We start from the raw sequence: 22,804 nt of genomic DNA on the forward strand, positions 1-22,804 counted from the left end.
CAAAGTTAACACCATTAGTCTTATTTTAACAACAGCAAGGGAGATATGTGTATATTAGTTTGTTAAGTCAGGGAGGTGAGAGTAATTTCTAAAATCAGAGCGGAGGTTATTGTACTTGTCAGAAACCTCAAAGGGAAGTAAGTTTAATTTTCCGTTTTCTTTAGGGCGCCGCTATTCGCAGCCCTCTATTTACTCCCGTAACCCATTAAATTTCGGTAAATGATTGTTGAAAATCATAAATAACATTTCGGTAAATTGCTGTTGAAAACAAGATTATATTTCGGTAATTACATGTCGAAAATATGTTCAACTTTCGGTAAACAACTGCCGAACATGCATTTTCGGTAAACATCTGTTGAAAAAAATATTATATTTCGGTAATTGGACGCTGAAAATATATCTCAATTTCGGTAACTAATTGTTGAGTATAATTGAAAATTTTTAACGGGCTATGAGAGTAAATAGAGGGTTGCGAATAGCAGCGCCCTTTTCTTTATCTTCATTTTGTCTTTGTAGCCGTCCTAATTGCAATGCCAAGTCGAAGAACACAGCTGTTTTTTTTTTTTTTAATCTGCAAAAATGCCCAAAGGGCTTACGAAGAACACAGCTGTTCACTGTTCAGCAACTCTTTTCCATAATCACTTTCTCATTCTCTTTCTTCTCTCCACAGCCAGAGCAATGAAAAACTTGCATTACTGCACACCATTTTACTTGGCGATTTGATCCGGTTCAAATTCTTCAAAAACATCACAAAATTCTTAAGATGGTTCAATCGAAATAAATAAATAAAAATTGTGTGAATTATACATTAATAATGAAAAGCAATCAAATAAGGCTGATCACAGGTGCTAATCCTTCATACTCCCTCCGTCCCTCATTAGTGTCCAGTATTTCATTTTGGGCTGTCCCTTAATAAGTGTCTATTTTGTAAAGTTAGAGGATAAAAGTTGATGCATTGTCTATTTTGTCCCTAAAAGTATATTTCATTTTAAAAAGTTAGTGAGTAAAAGTATAATGATGATGGGTAAGTAGGGAAATTAGAGGAAAAAGTTGATGTGAAATGTGTAATGAAGATGTCTTTTTAATACGTTGGAGTTATGAAGCAGGACACTTAAAAAAAGGGACGGAGGGAGTATGAGATAATTGAGCAAAAATACGCAAGAAAATCCATGTTGCAAAATGAAAAAATTGTTTAAAGTGAATCTTTATTACTACTTTGAGTGTAACAAGATTTCCCTTGACGAACACAACGCCAAAAAAAAAACATAAAAGTAAAAGAGGACGAGAAAATTTGAAGGGGAGGAAAATCTTAAAAGGGCCAAAACATACAAAATGGGGTGATACGACAATGTCATACACTTTCTATCATAGAAAATATAATCTTTCTTCTCTCTTTATTCCACGTAACGCATCATAGTTACTCTTAGAGTCCTAGGGGTGTTTGGATGGGCCATTTTTACATTTTCCAATTCTAATTTTTGGGTTTTGGGTGTTTGGCAAGAAGAGGGAAAATGGGTTTTGAGGAAAATGAGTTTTGAGTTTTGATGTTTCTAAAATAAAACCGAGAATGAGGGAAGAGGAGCTTTTTGAATTGTCATTTTCCCATTTTGGAATTCTGGCATTGCCAAAAAGACCACCCTATCCTCTCCCTTTTGGAATAATCTCCACTTTGCCCTTGAAAATATCAACGTTATCTGTCCAATTTAGGAAGTACATTTTTAAAAAATGTACTTTTTTTTTTTGATAAACAAAAAATGCCCACAGGGCAAAAAAAAAAAAAAGAAGTACTTTATACACCAATGATTTCAGTTCATGCACCAGTCCAATTCGGAAGTACATTTAAAAAAAATTAATTAAAAAATTATTTATATACATTATACACCATTATTAATAACCGGGAGCAACATAGTAAAAAATAAATCCATAATTCATTTTTATTCCATATCTTTCAAACACTACTCCTACTGCAAAATGCATTCTGCACATATCATCCAAACACTTTATCAAATACAAATTATACATTCTGATCATAATTCCAAAAATCAAAAAGGCAAAAAATGAAAAATGAAAAGCCAAAAAGTTGCCTCCCAAACACCCTTTAGAACCAATCTTTCTTTGTCTCAGTGAAGAAATCATACAGCTTGTGCTGGTCTGGAATAGACTTGGACACCCTCTCCCTTTTCATGCACCTATGAACCCAATCAACTAGTTTAGGGCACTCTGCCTCCATGCTGATATTTGCCCACTGCTCAATCCCGTAGAACCAACTAGAGAATGGAATCAGTGACACATCTACTAGGCCAAAAGTCCTCACCCCTTTTTGCCTTTTTAGTCCCCAAAGTATTAGCGAGTTGCCAATTTGGTCCCCAATGTATGAATTTAGCCAATTCAGTCCCCAACGTTTAAAATGTGTGCCAAAATGGTCCTCCTCCCCAACGGCGTTTGCCTCTTCCGTCAAAAGGGGGGGCATGAATGGTATTTCACCCCCTTTACACATAACTTATGCCTAGTTTGGCATTATAAGCCAAACGGCTTATTTTTTTGGACAAAAAAATTGCATTTGTTAGTTTTTCGTCTATTTTTTGAGAATATTGCTTCTTCATGACGAGAATAATCTAAAAAGTAAAAAATTAAGATCAAAATCTATTTTTTTTAATAAAGAAGAAAAAATTGGCTTATCGATTTTTTTTTGTCTTTATTAAAAAAAGATTGGGTTTGATTGTAATTTTTTTTACTTTTCAAATTCATCTTGTCATGAAGAAGCAATAATCCTTAAAAAATCGACAAAAAACTAACAGATGCGATTTTTTTTTGAACAAGGACAAAATAAATAAGTCGACAAAAATCCTGAGTAAACAAAATCTCTCTCTGTGTTTTCTTTTGAGTGTTGCAATCTATATAAGAGGTGGGGGATGACATTTGGCAGGAAAAAGCTCTCCATGAGAAGGAAACGTGTATAGGGATGAAATACCATTCATGCCCCCCTTTTGACGGAAGAGGCAAACGTCGTTGGGGGAGGAGGACCATTTTGGCACACATTTTAAACGTTGGGGACCAAATTGACTAAATTCATACATTGAAGACGAAATTGACAACTCGCTAATACTTTGGGGACCAAAAAGGCAAAAAAGCCCCCAAAGTATGGCTTGTCTCCTAATTCCCCTTCCAATAGCTTAAGGGCGCCGCTATTCGCACACTACTACAATAATTGTAAAAGATGACAGTTTAAAAGTGTCATTAAACGTGAAAGATGACAGTTTTGAAACTGTCATCTATGGAGCTGTCATTAAAAGTCTGAATCTTAAAATGACGGTTTGAAACTGTCATTAATATCTATAAAGATGACGCTTTATAAACGTAATTGAAAGTAAAAAATGACAATTGTGAAACGTCATTAAAGGTAAAAGATGACAGTTGTGAAACGTCATTAAAATGCTTTAAAGACGTCATCTTTTGTAACGACCCGCTTTCGCCCTGTATAATATTGTCTGATTTGAACACCAAACCCCATCAAACCTCCCAGTGAGGTCACCCATCTCAGGATTACTCCAGTACGAGCACGCTTAACTATGAAGTTTCAATTGGCTTTGGCACCCTTATAGCTTTAAAAGTCCTTGTATAAAATAGGATGACGATATATTATTTATAGAACACAACTTACACTTCACCAAATGATATGAGACTACCCTCGATTGACCCTTCTGGTCACCGATTCGACAACCCCTCGCATGGGTCCCAATTGTCCTTAGGCCGGTTGACCACTACCTGGAACTCCCCAAGGGCAGGGCATCACAATCTCCCCCACTTAGGAACACACGTCCTCGTATGGGGTCGAGATTTTGTCTAACATTTCCAATTGGTACAGGCTATAATACCATATGTAACGACCCACTCCTGATTTGAGACTTCAAAGCAACGACGCTCATAGATGGCACTGTTTTCTCCAAAAACAAATTTTTGTTCTTTAATGTCACTTATAAGGAGAAACCGACATTAAAAAGAAAGAATATTTATGTCACTATTTTACAAAATGACATCATAAATATATTAGATCACAGATTTTGAGAAATTGACATTAAAAAGAAAGAATAGTTATGTCACTATTTTACAAAGTGACATCATAAATATATTATATCACAGTTTAGGAGAAACTGACATTAAAAAGAAATAATAATTATGTCACTATTTTACAAAGTGACATCATAATATATTATATCACAGTTTAGGAGAAACTAACATTAAAAAGAAAGAATAGTTATGTCACTATTTTAGAAAGTGACATCATAAATATATTATATCACAGTTTTTTAGATGATTGACATTATTTATCTAATGCAATATTTTTAATTACGATTTTTTAAAAAACTGACATCATTTCACTTTTTTAAGCGTCATCTTTTAACAATATTGTAGTAGTGGCAGCCCTTTATTTTCTCCCATAGCTCGTTAAAATTTTTTAATTATACTCGACAGTTAGTTACTGAAATTGAGATATATTTTCAGCATCCAATTACCGAAATATAATATTTTTTTCAACAGCTATTTACCGAAAATGTATATTCGGCAGTTGTTTACCGAAAGTTGAACATATTTTCGACATGTAGTTACTGAAATATAATCTTGTTTTCAACAGTTATTTACCGAAATGTTATTTATGATTTTCAACAACCATTTACCGAAATGTAGTGGGCTATGGAAGAAAATAAAGGGCTGCAAAATAGCTAACGCCCTAGCTTAAAGCACTCTACAAGCTCACTCTTTGCAACTTCTCGGTCTTCACCTGTTGATAACCACACTTTCTTCCCAAGAGTATATATCTGTGGATTACATACCATGCACAAAGATTGGTAAGAGTTACGACGAAAAATTTACTTAGAAAATGTTCTACTCAAATGTAGAATTAATTGCTATATGCAAAGAGGGGTAACACATTCTAGGAAAGGAAAAAGAAAGCATTCAAAATGATTTTGCAATCAAGTTTTCAATATTATGACTTATGAAACGTTGGTATATGTGGTATGGGATTGTATGTGCCCAGCGTTCGTCTATAATTCCCCATATTCAAATGAATGGACCACAGTCAACAGTGGAGCCACTAAGAAACAAGTGCAGCTATTTGATCCCAATTCTTTTAATTTCTCAGTAAGAAAGGTTATATTTTGCACTCTGTATTTGTCAGCTTGACCCCACAATAGCATTTAATTTGCCATTAACGGCTATTGTTCTGGTTCTTGACCCTATATATCAAAAATTCTTGCTTCGCCCCTCACAATAATAGAGCACACGATCTAATACGAAGTTCAAGCAAAAGCTTTTATGTCTTGACAATCATAGGAAAAATGATATAACTTGTATACATCACAGTTTTGTGAGCCATTCTAAAAGTGTTTTGGTTTGCATAACTGTGTTCAAGTACACATGGAAGAGTTAGAGCCCTCACCTTGTTGTCCACGAAATCAGACCAGAACCTGGCTTGCGCTCGCTTGTAAGGATCAAAAGGCAAAATAGGAGATTCGTTCTTCCACACCTCATCGATGTACTGGACAATGATCACCGACTCGCTTATCGGCTTTCCGTTACGTATCAAAACCGGGACTTGCTTCTTAACAGGGTTCATTTCCAGCAACAGAGGACTTTTGTCCCACAGGTTGTCTTCTCTATACTCGTACTCCGCCCCTTTTTCAGCCAAGGCTATTTTCACCCTCGCCACAAAAGGGCTGTACCAGAATCCCAGTAGAATCACTTCGTCTGCCATTGGTGTGAAAAGCTCCTCAAAGAATTGGTTTATAAAAGATTGAAGAAGAAGGAAAATGGGGGGGATGGGTTTTGGGTGTTTGTTTGTGTTGAAGAGAGGCTTATGGTTGTGGTGAGAATTTAGAGGAGTTTCTTTGTTACTGAAGGCAGACTAGTATATCTTTTCTAGGAGTACTATTTTCGTTTTGACAAGTATACTCACATTATTATCAAAAAAAAAGTATACTCACATTGGAAAAAATTTCAGTGCCGGGTTGATACCACGTGGTATCTGTTCATCACATCCGAATTGTCAATTGCGTTTTTGGATGGTTCGGATTTGGAGAGAGAAAAAAAGAAGAGAAAAAGTGTTGGTGTGAGAGAAAATAGAGAGTTTCAATCCAAGCAGTCCAAAAGTATATTGGACAGTCCTGATGTGTCGAGTGGGTACCATATGAGATATACTCACCCAGCACTGAAACATTCTAGGCTCTTCGGGGCTAGAGGACGGTGTTCCACTTTTGTGGAAAAGTGAATTTTTGAAAAAAAATGCAATTTCAAGCTCAAAAATTATGTATTTACGCAAATAATTTTCCTACCAATATGAATCTTATTGGATAGATCTCATTAAGATCTTTTAAACAGTGCAAAAAAAATTTAAAAAATATTTTTAATTTTCATTATATTTGAATTTAAAATTATCTTCTTTTTTCAAAAATTTCTTTTTTGAAAAAGTGGAACACATTAGTAATTGGCTGAGTCATATTTGACGTTTCCCCTCTTTTTTCCGAGCATCGACTAGGACCTTTGACCATCTCCTGTTCAGTTTACTTGTTCTGGTCCAGTTTTGGGCCCACTCTGGACCCACAATAATTATTGAAATTATTCATTTTATAGAGCTTGTCGTGTTTGTGGTTTAGGAGCATGAAAACATATTTGTACAATAAAAAATGGGATGTTTTTTATTTCTAAACTTGAATTTTCCGTTCTTTTCTTATACAAATTTGTTTTGATCATATGTTTATCGATGCTTGATCAAACTAATATTTTACACAACCGAAAACTTAGTGAGCTCTGCAAAATAAACTATTGCGATCATTGTTGTAGACCCAGTATGAGCTCACAAAGACCCAAAACTTGACCGGAACAAGTAAACTGAGAGTATTGTCGTTGAATGCGTCATGTAACTTGGTGAAAACACTATTTGAGTTAGTCCGGTAGGTGGATGAGTTTGCTCCTTACATAATTGACTATGGTTCAATTCTTGAGATTATGTTGCAAAAGAGTAATTTTTTGTGAACTTTTTAGTCACGGCATGAATGACATACCTTTGACTTGACCAATAAGAAAATTAATTGAGGTGCGCATAAACTGGCTCGAACGCTCGTGACCGTCCAAAACAAAAGAAACTAACCATATAGTTTTCTGTCTTTTTAGTTTTTAGTTCACCATTAAAAAAAATATATACTCCCTCCGTCCCATAATATTTGTCCGGTCCGCAAAACGGAGACGTAAAAATAATACAATTTTTGTAAGAAAAGTTGGAAAAAAATTTAACAATTTACTAGATCTTGACGAGTTCTTTTAACTTATGAAAAAAATTTGAATTTTTTCTTGAAAGAAATACATTATTTTATAGTCTTCATTTTGCGGACCGGACAAATATTATGGGACGAAGGGAGTATATTGCAGTTGTTGAATGATGAGATGAATTTACACCAACTCCCCTTGACGTTACCCCTCGGGGCACCGCTATTCGCAGCCCTTTATTTTCTCCCATAGCCCACTACATTTCGGTAAATAGTTGTTGAAAATCATAAATAATATTTCAGTAAATTGCTGTTGAAAACAAGATTATATTTCGGTAACTACATGTCGAAAATATGTTCAACTTTCGGTAAACAACTACCGAAAATACATTTTCGGTAAATATCTGTTGAAAAAAATATTACATTTCAGTAATTGGATGCTGAAAATATATCTCAATTTCGGTAACTAACTGTCGAGTATAATTTGAAAATTTTTAACGGGCTATGGGAGAAAATAGAGGTCTGCGAATAGCGGCACCCTACCCCCGCATTCCAAAAAGTCAAAAACTACATTGACCCTCCAATAAGAGTTTTTCTCTTAAAAGGGCGACGGAAATGTTTAAAAATACAATTTTATCCCCTGCCTTCTCTCCCGTCCTGTCAAGTAAGGCTGCAAATGAACAAAGCACTGGTGAGCCGCTTGAGACTTAGCTTGGTAAAAGATCGTTCGAGCTCGACTCGAGACATAAATAAACAAGTTCAATCTCAAATTCTAAGCTCGTTTCGTTATCAAGCCCAGCACAAGCTAGTAAAGGCTCGGCTCAAAGTTGGCTCGCAAGCCAAGACTAGTAGACTTTTTAAGTTAATTACCACAATTAGCATTAGCATTTTGATACATTGATGCACAATCCTTAGAAAAACACATTACATATTATTATTCTAAAATTGAGGTTATTTTCTTATAGAGTATAAGAAAATGAAAGATATATACATTCACAATCAAAATATTTTTTTGTTGTATTAGGCTTATACAAGAATATATATACATTTTTCGTTGCCCGCTCGGCTTGAGCTCGGCTCGTTAAGTTTTCACTGAGCTCGAGCTCAAATTCATTAAAAACTTAATAAACAAGCTTGAGCACAGCAAAACACGGCTCTGCTCGACTTGTTTACAACACTAATCTCAAGCACCCCACCAACTCCATCGAAACGCATCAAGATCGTTCTGATACTATTTGATTGAGTAATTTTTTTAAAGAGATCCTCACGAAAATGCTTTAAACAAATAAAACGACCCGAATTATGTACACATTTTGGTGTACCTTAGGGACGCGGGGGCTCTGCTGCCCAGGGGTGGGCAGCAGCCCCTACCCACACTCACACACACTCACACACGGCGCCGTTTCATCAAAGAAAAAAAAAAAACTCTTCCGCTTGCAATTCTATGGAGCAGAAACGTGATTATGAGAGCCTTAGAGTTAAAATTTAATTATGTCTCTTTAGAATAATATGATCAGAATAATAAAATCTTCACGTCAATTCAAACGGATTGAAAATTGGAGCACTTAATTTTTTAATCATATTTTTTAATATATAAACAGTCTGAAAAATTAAGTGTACCACTTTTTAATTCGTTTGAACAAGTACGAATATCTTATTATTCTAATCATATTATTTTAAAGAGATATAATTAATTTTTGTCTCTAGGACTCTCATAATTAAGTATCTGCTCTTTATTTAGGATCCTGTAGATCAGAAACGTGATTATGAGAGTCCTATAGACAAAAGTTAATTATATCTCTTTAAAATAATATGATTAGAATAATAAGATATTCGTACTTGTTCAAACGAATTAAAAAGTGGCACACTTAATTTTTTAGACCGTTTATATATTAAAAAATATGATTAAAAAATTAAGTGCTCCAATTTTCAATCCGTTTGAATTGACGTGAAGATCTTATTATTCTGATCATATTATTCTAAAGAGACATAATTAAATTTTAACTCTAAGGCTCTCATAATCACATTTCTGCTCCATAGGATTGCAAGCAGAAGAGTTTTTTTTTTTTCTTTGATGAAACGGCGCCGCGTGTGAGTGTGTGTGAGTATGGGTAGGGGCTGCTGCCCACCCCTGGGCAGCAGAGCCCCGCGTCCGTACCTTAGTCGGACTTTAACTAACCACATAATCATATCTATGTTGAAAACTTGAAATGTAGGTGGATTATATATTTGAGGAGACGTCTTTTCTCGGGTTATCCATTCCAATCATTTTTGAACTAATTTTGGATCAACTTCGATGACCGGACTTTTTCATATGATGATAGGACCCGTTGATAAAACACAAACAAATCAAAGTTGATTAAATGCCAATCGATAATTGAACAGAGCATATGCCCAATTTATTTTTCAAAATAAAGAAATCTACTACGGGTCAAATTAATGTTTTACATGATTGTTCTTATCAACGATTACCACAATACGAAAAAGAAGTATGACTGGCTCCAAAACACGGCCGAAGGGCCCTAAAATGACCGAACAAAATGAGAGAAGTAAGACTGTAAACGAGCCGAGTCAAGTTGCGTCGTGTTCAATCTTGTTTATTAAATTTTTGACGAGCTCGAGCTCGAACGTAGTGAAAACTCAACAAGCCAAGCGCGAGCCAAGCCAATCGAAGCTTACTCGAGTTTGAAATTGTTGACGAGCCTTAACGAGACAACCACGAACATATATTTGTATATGTGCATTGTCCATGAAGTAATTTTTTCGCAAGCTCGAGCCAAGCATGCTAATGTTCAGGTTTTTACTTCAATTTTATACGCAAGTTCAAGCTGAATAAAAACTTAACAAGCCTAGTACGAACGAGCCCAAACGAGCCAATACCGAACCGTTCACAAATGGCAAGAAAAAGATGAAAAAAAGGTACGGCCTGGGAAAGATCGTTTCAAACGAACTGATAAGCCGAAGCAGAAGCCGATCCCCAACCGACGGCGTTGACATCCAGCGACTCTCAGCAATCTTCGTCGGAGAGAGCGAGAGGGCTAATAAGATAAGATACTCTATCAAAATGGGAGGCAAGTTTTCTGCTTTAACGATCCTCGAATCTAACAATTCAGTGAAAGCAAATTGGTGTAATTGTGATCCGATGGTTGCAGGGCGTGAAGAGGCCAAGAAGATAGGTCGGAGGGGTAGGGCAGCGGTGGTGGTTCTGGGCGATATCGGCCGCAGTCCTCGAATGCAGTATCACGCCCTTTCTCTCGCCCGTCAGGTCTATCTCTGTTTCCCTAACCCTAGATTAGTTTCTCGCATGTAATTATACCAGGGAGATTGTAATGTAGGAGTACTTTTTATTTTTGAAATTTCCCATCTTTGATTTGTGGAATCATTTACTTCCACTTGGGAATTATGGTGGGGTGGTGTTCACTCCTCCGGGTCGGACTCCTCCTTCTCGGATCAACCTGGTATCCTTTGTGGTTGGATGAGCTAGCCCTCCTCTTCCCTCTTGGTTACTGCAAAAGGAGCAACCGGTTAGTGCCTACCGGCCGAAGGTGGCCGGAGGGCTCTCCGATGACTAAAAGTTAGTCTCAACTCAAGGAGAAGAAACACAAGCTTAGTGGAGGAGAAGAAGGCATACCTCTTAGGGTTTATCAATGTGGTATTTTATAGAAGTGCCTTGCTTTGGAGGCCATGATGGGACGTGTGCCGTCCTCGTACCAGGGTGATGTCACCGACCACCACTAACCAGCCTGGATGCTAGCCAGATCATGGAGCGCCCTCGAGGTTGTCGGCCGGCGTGTTGTCGTGCCACGTGGCCGCACCGGGTTGGCCCCTTGTGCCTGTACCGACAGTTACTAAATACCTTGCAACTGCCAGTGGGGGACAGCGCCACGTGGCGGTACCGAATGGTGCCGCGTGCCTGGACCATACTTGCACTGTGCACCGTGCTTGTCATTTACTATTTGGCTGCGCCACATGGCAGTACCAGACCGGTGCCACCTGGCCAAACCAAACACCTGATATCTACTGCAGTTTTGAATCTCTTGATCATGACCTGAATCATCTCCTTGTGTAACCACTTCTTATGGTGGCCACAGAGCTTTGCAACGCTGAATGCTCACCTACTGTCATGAACCACTGCCGGCCACCACTGACATCCCTAGACTCCTACACTTAATTGCTTTTTAAATTTTGTTTAAGAAATAGATTTCTGTTACTGTGTTACTCATGGATTTTGTAAAGTGAATCTTAGGTTTACTTAACTTCAGGAAATGTTTGGTTTCAGTTTTGAGGATTAGCTTTTCATGCACATCACCAATTTATTCATGAGAATGTGTGAGATTAATGTCTAATTTATTGATTTCCTATGTAGGCATCCCTTGAAGTAGATATTGTAGCATATGGAGGTACGTAGTACATGACTTGTGAAAATAACACTACTTGTCATTTGTTAAGATATTTACACTTTTGTGGATTGCTGTGAGATGCTTCCATTTTACTTGATAACATTACCCTGTTACTATGCTATAGACATGGATCAACGTCTAATTTATAGGTTTCTTTGCAGATCATTAGTCGGAATGCATAATTCGTGGAAATGCTAATGTGTATAGCGTGGTACTTCGGCCTTTGAGTATTGGATTCAGCATAACACAACTGATTAGGCATGCCTATTTTGTCAAAGATAGAACAAATATAGGCACCGTGTCATTAGCTTCTACAAATAGGTGATTCACCTTTCTATTGTTGGGGATACAATAATGCTTTGAGCGTGTGGGATATGAAATATATTGTCTGGCATGTACAGTTATGCCATCATATGTTACGTCTCTGCTCAGAATGTTCTTGACTCGCTTGCTATCTGGAACTGACAGCTTGAACTCTCTTTCATTTTTCATTTCATGTTACATGATAACTTAAATATCCATGGGTGATTGGATAACAAGTTTGTTGTGTGTGTGTGTGTTTGAGGTCTGTGAGAAATGGACTTTAAAGTTACGAATTTTAAATTTTACAATTTCATTCTTGGCGTAGTTACTTAGAATATTGTCTGTACGACAAAAAAAGGAGATAGAAAGTTTTACTGGCTTGGACAGTTGACCACGAATTTCTGCTGTTTTAGACAGATATTATGCTTGTCACCTGATCTATATTATGTCATGCATCTCTTGGGCAACTTCAGTTCGCTGGTTTTTGTTTTTTATTTTGCATTTAAGACCCATGTATACTGTATATTCAGAAATCTTATGTAGATTATGGATGTTTGCTGCAACTTGACCTACACCTACATTTGTGTCTTGAGTTACAGAGTTGATTTGAGACATGATACCATGTACCGTATTGTCTACTGTTCTCGGATATGATAGTTACTTACTGCGTATGCTAAAAGTTTCTCTCACATTTGCTTGTGTGAATAGGCTCTGAGCCCCACTCAGCTGTATTACAGAACCAATCAATTCACATGCACAAAATGGTAATGGTAGCGAGCAAGTCTTGTTGGTTTAGAGGTCTTTCAATATTGTGAAGTATGTTCTAAATTCTTTTTCTTTTCATCTATTTGTCTATTTGGTTCTGCAGAAGCAGTGGCCGCCAATCCCAAGGGGTTTGCCAAAAATACTACGTCCCTTTGTGCTTTTGCTGAAGCCATTGATTCAGTTTCTTATGCTTCTTTGGTTTCTTTGTGTTAAAATACCTGCACCAGATGTTTTTATAGTGCAGGTAAGCTTTGAAAGATTTACATGGATGAAGTTGTGGATACTTGTTTAAGACATATGAATGTAAATGGCTTTACCATTGTATTATGACATATATAGATAAATGTAGTTGTGTATCGTCTTGACAATATCGTTTTCAGCATTGCATCCTTTTTTATCGGTTCCTTGAAGTTATTGTGAAGAAAAACCTACTGGTGTTTGTCTTGCAATAAAAGTAGCAGCTGTATTGATAATGTAGATATTTTCTTTTGTCTATGTATCCACATCTTTTCAAGAAAATATAGGTGGCCTCTAACCTGTGATCATGCATGGCTATGGGGTACATTACTTTGATTCTTGTCAGGGTTCAACTATTAAATAGGATTGTTGTACCTTTCCTGCTTGAGTTGGTATCTTGATGCAACTTTTTTCTGCTTCTGTAGAATCCACCATCTGTTCCAACATTAGCGGCAGTAAAATTGGCAAGCTGGTTGAGGCGTTCCACTTTTATTGTCGATTGGCATAATTTTGGATACACTTTGCTTGCTTTATCTCTCGGAAGAAGTAGTTTTTTTGTGACACTATACCGCTGGTATGCTTGAGTTGCCTTATATACCTGTCTTGGATTTTGAATGCCTTTCTTTCTCTTCATATCTGGCATGTAAGTTTTTGGTGTATATTTAGGTTTGAGAAGCATTACGGGAAGATGTCAAACGGTTCCTTATGTGTGACAAGAGCAATGCAACACGAATTGGCACAAAACTGGGGAATCAAGTAAGATGACCAGATCAAAGGTTGCATTATCATGCATTATGCTTGTTCACATTTTTAAATAATTGCTCTAAGCCTCTAACGGTTTAGTATTTTTTCTGGTATTTGCAGAGCCTCGGTCCTTTATGATCAGCCTCCCGAGTTTTTTCGACCCACTTCTCCTGAGGATAAGCACCAGGTAAACCGAATTTTTCATGGTGAAGCTTTCTCATGGTTATAAAAAAGGTATTACATTAACTTGGAAAAAATGAACTGGGCTTCTAGTTGTTTTGTAGGATACACGACTATCTTATTCAGCCTTATGGTCTTGGAGATTGCATCAGTTATGGTAATGTAGTTTACCTTATAATTTCAGTTGAGGCTGAGATAGGTTCAACACTTATTCGAGATAATTATGCCCATTGTGCAGGAATGGTCCCAATGACGAGTCGTGATCTAAATGAAACCCTATTTACAGCCTGGTTCAGTGATGACATTTCCTTGAAGCAAAACAGGCCAGCACTCATTGTTAGTAGTACAAGCTGGTGAGCTGCTCTTATTTTGTTTCTCCGTTTTGGGACTGTGTCTCTTTTGTTTTTCAGCTACAAGTGCCCCACGACCCAAATAAGACAGAATGCACATTAGGAGAATTATAGTATATCAGTTTGGTCTCTGCATGTAATTCTTTGTGCAATTGATCTATCAGGTTCTCTTTTCGATAAACCCTTGTTTGGAAGTGAACTAAAAATTTGGCTGCCGTCCTATTTTTCCAGTTGTTTTTTCCTTGAGTTCTAGGGATCAGATTAAATGTGTTAACTTTGTAAGACATTAATGGAGGTAGTAATTTGTTCTTGGTTGTAGTGATATGAAATGTGTATACTATGGTTTTGGGGTTCACTTGTTCGCAAAACCGCTAAGGCTGGCACTAAGGTAACAAATCCAAATAAGTATGCTTGAAAGGACGCATAATAGATAAAGTAGACAATTGCACCATATCAATGCACATCATGGTTCCTTGGCAATTTGTCTTCATATGGCAATAAATTATATTGTGCACTAAGCTGGCTACTTGCCCCATTAATTAGCCTGCTACATTTCTACCGGGAGAGTTACGTAGAGCTGGCTGTTGTTATAGTAGCATTTCCATTGAGTTATAAAATTGAAGAATCTGTAGCTTTTATAGAACTTGTTTAATTATCATAGAGCTGGTCCATTGATTAGATATAACATTCCCTCCATTTGCCGTATTGGGCCCCTTTAGTTGAGGATATTGGGAACGATAAGACTAGCTATAGACCAAACATCTCCATTATTGTGAAGTGTGGCTGTTTCAAACTTTTTCTTTAGTGATCTCACACTTTGTATGAGGGATTGCTGAATTCATATGAAGGTTCTAATATATTTGTGTTGCAATTATAAAGTTATTATTTATGCTTGTCATGTTAGGAAAAATTTGATGTTTTGTTATTGAAAATAGCGTAACCTTCAGCTATATTTTTCTTTTCAATGTACCTTGCTAATTGAGTTTTCCCTCTGTATCAAGATCTGCTTGCACAAAATGAGGTTTTGGTAGTATATTGTCGTGGGAATTTTCATCCATAATACAAGTAATTGATTAGAGTAATGGGGCATCTTTTAGGACTCCAGATGAAGACTTTGAAATTCTTTTGGAAGCAGCAGTTATGTATGACAGACGTGTTGCTGCATTCTTAAATGAAGACGACTCAACTGGAGATGAGATTCTTTGGAAGGAAATTTATGATGGGAAGCAGTTCTTGTACCCAAGGTTGTTATTTATCATTACAGGTAATGAATTTGTTATGTCAGGTGTATGATCAAATTCATTGACTTACTTCAGATTAAGAACAACTATATTGTTTTTACTTGACTTGAACTTGCATGAAGGTAAGGGCCCTGAGAAGGAAAAATATGAAGAAAAAATAAGAAAACTTCACCTCAAACGTGTAGCTTTTCGTACCATGTGGCTATCAGCTGAGGATTACCCTTTACTTCTTGGTAGGTTGGTATCTTCTTACTCATTTGGGTTTTGACTAGGACTGCTCGCTTTTTACTTTCAGACGTAACTGGCTCAATGCAATAATTGCAGGATCAGCAGACCTAGGTGTTTGCCTGCATACTTCCTCATCTGGTTTGGATCTTCCAATGAAGGTAAATTCTCATGCTAGACATATAAGAACTAAGAAACTTGCTGTTATAATTGGCATATTATCAGTAACACTTTCTTTCATCAGGTTGTGGATATGTTTGGATGTGGATTGCCTGTTTGTGCGGTTTCATACTCTTGGTAAAGAAAAAATTCCTTATATCTTTTTTCCTGATACTTTCCACGTGATATTGTCATATTGCATATGAGAAATTCATGTACCGACCTTTTCACTGACTATGTTGAAGCATAGAGGAACTCGTAAAAGTTGGAAAAAATGGCCTTCTTTTCTCCTCTTCGTCAGAGCTAGCTGATGAACTCTTGGTAAGCTTTTCGTTGAATTAACAGGACCATTTCTTTATAAGTAAACTTGTACAATTCCTAGTCTCTTCTACCACTTCCTTAGTGTCTAAACATCTGAGAACATGCTTCTTATTTTCCTTGGTTAAATTTTACCTCTTTGGGTGTGGGTGTTTGTGTGCCTTTGGGTGATAACTGCTCATGGCTTGGAAGTTGAAGTTTAGCAATTGACAATTCAACGCAGATGCTTTTCAAGGGTTTTCCCAATAACTGTAATGCTTTAAAGTCATTGAGGAATGGTGCATTGGAGATGGGGTCTTCTGCCAGGTGGGCGACAGAATGGGAAGAGAATGCTAAGCCACTAATAACTGAGGCAAGTTTGCTCTTCTCTATCTAGGCTTGTAGTAGCCCCACAGTTGCACCAACACATGCACGCCGCACATACAGACATCCTTCATGATTTTCATGAAGTCTCCTGATATTTGATATGGCTCGGTGTGGTTTCCGTTAAAATTTGATGTGGCTCGGTGTGGTTTCCGTTAAAATTTGATGTGGCTCAGTGTGGTTTCGGTTAAAGCTACTTTACTACTGTAGTGTAATTGCTTAATTAGAAGTCTTTGCACCTCAAATTTACAGGTTATCTCTGGGAGGTTCAATTGATTTATGTTTCAGCTGCAATGCATTTGAAGTCTGTTCCTTGGACTGCAAGTTGGTAGAATCTGCTATCCCACCTGCAAAAGTTCTTACCGTGATGGCACAGCTAACATCAGGCGGGGCACATATACAGCCATTTCCATGTATTCAGAAGCAACTGCATGACCTGAGTAATAGTTAGTTGGCATATGTTTTATTCTTTTACAGAAAGAGATGAAATGTTATGAAACTCAGTATTGTCACCAACGCAAAAGGCGGATATACTTTGATATAGAGAGGAGCAGGTCAATTATTCTGTATTTCAATTTGTTTCTTGTAGCAGCTTTAGGCCTTCAGGGCTGAGTCCATGTGGTGCACTAATCAGAATAGTGTCGAGATCGATGGTGTATTTGTTACCATGTGTTAGAGAGAATTTCGTTTCCTCCATCTGGCATTGCTGTGACTTTATTCTATTTGATTTCCTTAATTTGTTTGCAAACATTCATACAGCCTCTCACAGTGGTTAAAATTCAACATAGTGTCTTGTTCAGTTGCTACTTTGTAGTCTGTTCATTTAAAAAAGAAGAAGATGCTACTTTGTTACTAATTTTTTATTTCCGCGTGCAGTTTATTTGCCAATAAAAAGTCAAAAAATGCATCACCATGTTGATCTTATTTTTAGCACTTTTGTCAATTGTATTTGTGTCCGCGCCACTACATTTGAATGCAGCTAGCAAGCATATATTCTGGAATTCCCCCACCTCTTGGGTAAAAGGAATAGTTGGGAATCTATGCCAAGAAGCCAAGTTTCCTTCAGATAAACTACGATATCTTGTTACAAAATAAGTACATGGATAAATAAAATGTAATATTGAATGGTAAAAGAAGAATTTGCCGCAATTCATTTCCAAATGAAAAATGTCAGGGAATGAAGTTTTTTCTTTTTCTGGGAATTTATTTTTCTTCTTATCTGTGGTCATTTTGTTTGATGTACTTTTAACATGCATAATTTGTAGTCAGAAGTTATTGTTTTCTCGTACAATTTATTTGAATGTTCATAATGCAACATGCAGAGCTTTTAGTCAGACCTTCTGTTTAAGAGGAGAGTTTGACAATTTTCTTTCATGTAGTTTATCTTGATCCTTGCCTCTGCCTCATCTTCATAACGATTCGAATTGACGATAGATGGATTGTAAGTGATATTTAGCGCAAATTTGACAGAACAGGGGACTGCAGAATGGTGCTACCTCAAGTTAATTTTCATCTCAAGTCTTGTTTGGTATCATCTCACATCTCGTATGCTTATTGTTTTTTAATTTTTACTTGTGTGATGTATAGGTTTGCTATCCTATGCTTTGGTAAACCGTCCTGGCTAAGGAAGTTGATAAATTCAGTTCGGAACATGAACTCCGCCTCATTTCTAAAGTGTCATGTCTTGGTTTTTCTTCAGAATTTCTTCAGTAACATTATTTGGAGGATTTGATTCAGATAGGGATCACTAAGGAATTCGTTTCAAGGCTGTTGGTGTATTGTGGTGAGATGTTTCATTTTGTGCGGTCTATTGGGTACTACATTATGGTGCTGAAATGTTCAGATGCTGTGTATTTCCTATTAAATGAATCGTCTTATATAAAGAATCATCTCATAAGGAATCGTCATTCTTGTTCGGTTTTATGGTTTATATTTTGCATGCATTGAAGATGCAGAGTGCGCTACGATGTTTAAACCATTCAGAGGGGACTTTTACCATGTGCAATATAACTTCTTACACAGATTGGCCGGTAAGATGTATTATATGATATTGTCATTACAATTGGGATCGAGGTGGTGGTGATTGTTACTCCATTCCTCTTATGCAAATTTCATGAGTGGGCATGATCCTTGATGTATGGAATAACTATTTTGGCAGTCCAAAGGTTATAGTAGGATATTGTGTACTTGTGGTGCATTATAGAGTCGATGTGGCTGAGCACGCCTTGTTTTGGAAACGACGCATAAAGCCTTTCTTTTTTCACCTCAGTAGAGTTGAGTTCTTAAGGCACAAGTTAAAATATTTTTGCTATATAGCGGCTCTTGTTTCTGAATATCATTAGTAAGTTTTATACGTGAAAATATTGGTGCTCTGTTATTTCAGGAAATTAACTGGATAAGAGGCTGGAAGAGCTCCAGTTTCATTTTCATGGAGTTAAATAAACCCCCGTGCACCCAGACACGTGAACTGATAAAATGCTCGATGAGGAGCATATATGTAGATGAGCATTCCTCTTTCTCTCTCGACTAGGTAGGGAACTTTTTGACTAATTGTTAGTTTTCTAATCTTGTGGATTGGCCTTTAAGTCACACATGCTCTACTTTCTAATCTTGTGGATTGGCCGCTGACGATTGTTTAGATGCGACATCTGCCGCGATTGGGTTGCCAAGCTTCTTTTGGCATGCTATCCTTAGTGTGACACTGCTTTCCGTTATTTTTTTCTTAATTACTCTCTCTCTCTCTCTCTCTCTCTCTCTCTCTCTCTCTCTCTCTCTCTCTCTCTCTCTCCTGATATTGTACATGACAAGTATCTGGTGTTTGAGATGCCACGTTCCTCATCTTATGATTGATCATATTAATATGCATTATGGACTCTTGTGAATCTGCAAGAATTCTTTGTTTACTACTACCTTAAATTTATGTCAATATTTTAGCTTAGGCTGATGATGTAGGAGATGAACTTTACGTTTTTTCAAATCATTTTAGGATTCTGCATTTGGCAGTCGTGTAGGGGAGGCATTGGATGATGTCATTTTAAATGGCAGGGTGGATCATGTCGTTGACGTGGATATGATGGATTAATAGGAAGATGACACTTAGGTAATCCTCTGGAAGGAACCCAAAAGGTCCCTAGTTTTTCATTCAGTTCATGGGGACTGCTTTTTTTCTTCTTCACACATTCGGATTCTTCTAATTGTTGTTTTTCCGCTGTTTCTCTTTCCTAGCCACTGGATAAAGTTCTATAGTTTCAGCGTAATCGACCTTTGCCATTTGGTTCGAAGTTGTATTTCCTTTTTCTTTCGACGTTGCTAGGATTAAAGTTTATTTATAGAAAGCTAAAGTTATCTTGTGGACCTTTGTAGATCTTAGATTTTGGGTATAAGAGAGGCAGGCGTCAACATCTGGTATCATTGTCGAAGAATTGGTTCTTCAACCCATCGAACACTTGCATCCGATCAAAGTTATTTCTGTTCCCTTCCAGCTCTGGTCCATCATAGATTGCCAAGTCCCTCAGTAGTATTGACAAGGTACTAAAGAGGTTGTAGTCATTACACTTTATAGCCACCATCTAAGAAGCAGAGACACTTACTTCTATTGAAGGGGACGTGTCATGTTAGACACCGACACTCTTCAGACATTCCTAAAATGGCGTTCCATACTTCTTCAACGTGTCTTAACTCAGAAAATAACTCATAATATCGGATACTTTACCATCACTTTTCTTAACCACTCCGAACCTCTCTTTGCAGTAACAATGTGTTGTGCGGAAGCCGAACAAACAAACGGTGATTATGAATATTTGAATTGAAGAAAAAAAAGATGAGTGAAGCAAACCAAACTAATCAAACCAAACGTGAGAGAATGAGAGAGAAATCAAACAAAAGGAGAGAGAGACACACAGATATACGTGGTTCGGTCTTACTTTGGGATGTAAGCCTAGTCCACGGGCAGTCAATCGATGGCTTCACTAATCAAATACGAATGCTCAAAGAGCTACAAAGAAGAAGTCTACAGAACTCTCCTACCAAAAGCCAAAACAAGGAGGCAACTCTCTCAAACCCTAATCAAATACCTAATATTTGCTCTCACACCAATAAAGAGGCATAACAAGTGTATTTATACCCAAAGATAAGTTGCCTAACAAGTCTTAACCATATTGGGCTTTGAAGCCCCCAAAAAAACCCTAAAAACGAACTCCAAACGCGCAGATCCGTGTGCCCGCTGGTCCGGACCAAGTGTACGGTGGTCCGGACCAAAAAATCAGAGAGCGACGATCAAATCTGGAACAATTGGTCGAAGTTTGTCCGGACGAAGTCAGGACGGGGTCCGGACGCCCAAAGGTGCCGAGGTTAGTCCGGACGAACTGGTCCGGACCAGACTGCGGGCCAAAATAACAGATTGCTCCAGAAACGCGTAACAAGCACTGGTCCGGACCACCAAGATCTTGGTCCGGACTAACCAAGCTGCGAACTCCAAAATCGAGCCAAAATTCAACTCAATGTTCCGAACCTCTTATAAGATGAATTAATCATGGTTACTGCAATGTGCCACAATTGTTTTGCATTCTTTAGAATGCCAATTTTACATGATTGAGTATAAAAATGTGGCAGATAAATTTAATACGTGTAGTGTTGCATATAAATCACGCGTCGTGTCTTGCATTTTTGCGGGAGTTGACACGGCGGCACGTCTCCTGGGTCAAGTGTACTTTGGACACCATCTCTGGCTACTAATGGAAATAAAATATGCTCTGTCTAGAAAACGTGGTGATAGTATCTAGCCAACTTGGTGGGTGTCAGCAAATCTTTGCCCAAGGAGCGATCTTAACCTGCTGGATTGTGGAAGGCCAAGTATTTTCCTTCTGAACTTGTTTAATGCATTCAATTGTAATTTACTGCCACAATCTCGGGAATACCCTTGAACTTTGCTTAAAATATATGTGTCGGGAAACGATGTGAGAAAAAGAACTTAGAAAACATTGCGCTGGCTATAAATCTAGCATAAACAAGTCTGCCATGCTTCTAGCTAGTTCGCCGAATATTTACATGTTGTTGGATTTTTCTTGGATTTTGGTTGTGGGTTGCTCTAGCTGAAATCCTGGGGACTTTCTAGGCCTTGTAGAGACTTCGGTTATTTACGCGGATCGAGCATTATTCAATTTCTGATATGTGTGGTGGTGATTCTTGTTTGTGCCTGATTCTTCAACTATCTTTTCTGCCGACCAAATCCCAGCAATTTGGGAGTACAGTTAAGATTGATGAAGGCTCCCACGACACTGAAATTCCTAAATCTGGACACTTCTAATAGGATGACACTGAACATTTGAAATGGGTGCAAAATCTACTTGCATATTGACCTCTGCTTGTGTGAGTTTAGTCAAGGGTTATGCCTATAAAATGCAGGCATATCACACAACCACATGAAAATAGAAAAATAAGAGATTGCACAGAATATGAGGAGAGTTTGTTATGGTGGAAAATCGACTCTCTTTTTACCTAATTTGGAACTATTTTCCACTTGGAGAAAGTGTGTGCTGCGCGTTTGTATTTTCTTCGTTGTTTGCTGATTCTTAGGCTGCAAAAGGGTAGGCAGGATGTAGACCTATGTGGATTTGGTTGAATTTTTTACAAGTGAGTTTGGTTTTTGGTTGTTTCATTGGTCCTCTGTGCAAGTCAACAATGCAAATTACATCATTTGATTCGTCATGCTCCATGAATTTTTGAAGCCAAGTAATCCTCTCTCTCTCTCTCTCTCTCTCTCTCTCTCTCTCTGTATTTTATTAACTAGTGAGTGTACACAGGTATGGAGGATGAGGACGCGTGGCTATTATTTTAGATGGGATCAACAGGCACCTGCCAACCACAGAGCCACAAGTGGAGGTTAGAGTGATGGTGATGACCCACAATTTAAATTATATGTGGCTGTTTCATTTTCCTCAGCTGTTCTGCCAATTTTCTTGGAATCCTATGGCAATGGAGGTCCTGATTTCCGGTACATAGTACAAATGCTTCACGTGGGCTGCACATGCGGTTCATTTTGTGGGAATGAATTGGGACTTGGGGTGAGACTTTCGTGGTTCACAAGTGTACTCCATCATTGAGTCTAGAGTGATGGTTCTCCCTGAATCCGAGGGAGAAATCGCACGAGACTTATTAAGGATTTGCTCCCTCTTAAGGTTTCAAATTCGATTTTTTTTATCGGCAACTTTTGGGGTCATCTCACCTCTTGTGTAAATATGGAAAGAGCTATGGTGAGA

The 22,804-nt window shown here is 37.6% G+C and overlaps 2 protein-coding genes across 3 annotated transcripts; one reads left to right on the forward strand and one right to left on the reverse strand.

Moving 5' to 3' along the window:
- Positions 1–2,098: 2,098 nt before the first annotated feature.
- LOC131328697 (glutathione S-transferase U19-like) lies at positions 2,099–5,802 on the reverse strand. Its single transcript, XM_058361607.1, has 4 exons — positions 5,441–5,802; positions 4,744–4,817; positions 3,133–3,185; positions 2,099–2,316 (listed from the first exon to the last, which is right to left on the reverse strand). The coding sequence occupies exons 1-4, from the start codon at positions 5,753–5,755 to the stop codon at positions 2,099–2,101; spliced, it is 660 nt and encodes a 219-aa protein (XP_058217590.1). The 5' UTR covers positions 5,756–5,802.
- A 4,329-nt stretch (positions 5,803–10,131) lies between these two features.
- Positions 10,132–17,241, forward strand: LOC131329483 (UDP-glycosyltransferase TURAN). Of its 2 annotated transcripts, XM_058362617.1 has the most exons (17): positions 10,132–10,333; positions 10,415–10,527; positions 11,629–11,662; positions 12,674–12,729; positions 12,834–12,974; positions 13,393–13,541; positions 13,634–13,723; positions 13,832–13,898; positions 13,985–14,048; positions 14,130–14,244; positions 15,339–15,505; positions 15,605–15,715; positions 15,807–15,868; positions 15,952–16,004; positions 16,112–16,187; positions 16,408–16,536; positions 16,800–17,241. In XM_058362617.1, exons 1-17 carry the CDS (start codon positions 10,171–10,173, stop codon positions 16,821–16,823), a joined length of 1,614 nt encoding a protein of 537 aa, XP_058218600.1. In that variant the 5' UTR covers positions 10,132–10,170; the 3' UTR covers positions 16,824–17,241. The 2 variants fall into 2 exon arrangements, 1 of the variants encoding a protein (XP_058218600.1); XR_009200774.1 differs by lacking the exon at positions 16,800–17,241 and having other exon boundaries at positions 10,134–10,333; positions 16,117–16,187; positions 16,408–16,493.
- The last annotated feature ends 5,563 nt before the right edge of the window (positions 17,242–22,804 follow it).

Source organism: Rhododendron vialii, chromosome 6a (genome assembly GCF_030253575.1).
Source record: "Rhododendron vialii isolate Sample 1 chromosome 6a, ASM3025357v1".
NCBI classification, from domain to species: Eukaryota; Viridiplantae; Streptophyta; class Magnoliopsida; order Ericales; family Ericaceae; genus Rhododendron; species Rhododendron vialii.

What these genes read in the sequence shown, in the direction of transcription:
- LOC131328697 (XM_058361607.1), bottom strand. Translation starts at nt 5,755, where the DNA reads ATGGCAGACGAAGTGATTCTACTGGGATTCTGGTACAGCCCTTTTGTG. An exon ending in CTGATTTCGTGGACAACAAG is followed by an intron (nt 4,818 to 5,440) that starts GTGAGGGCTCTA and finishes TGTAATCCACAG; the next exon opens with ATATATACTCTTGGGAAGAA. An exon ending in GCAAAGAGTGAGCTTGTAGA is followed by an intron (nt 3,186 to 4,743) that starts GTGCTTTAAGCT and finishes GTGTGCGAATAG; the next exon opens with CGGCGCCCTTAAGCTATTGG.
- LOC131329483 (XM_058362617.1), top strand. Translation starts at nt 10,171, where the DNA reads ATGAAAAAAAGGTACGGCCTGGGAAAGATCGTTTCAAACGAACTGATA. An exon ending in CAGATGTTTTTATAGTGCAG is followed by an intron (nt 12,975 to 13,392) that starts GTAAGCTTTGAA and finishes CTGCTTCTGTAG; the next exon opens with AATCCACCATCTGTTCCAAC. An exon ending in GTTTGGATCTTCCAATGAAG is followed by an intron (nt 15,869 to 15,951) that starts GTAAATTCTCAT and finishes TTCTTTCATCAG; the next exon opens with GTTGTGGATATGTTTGGATG.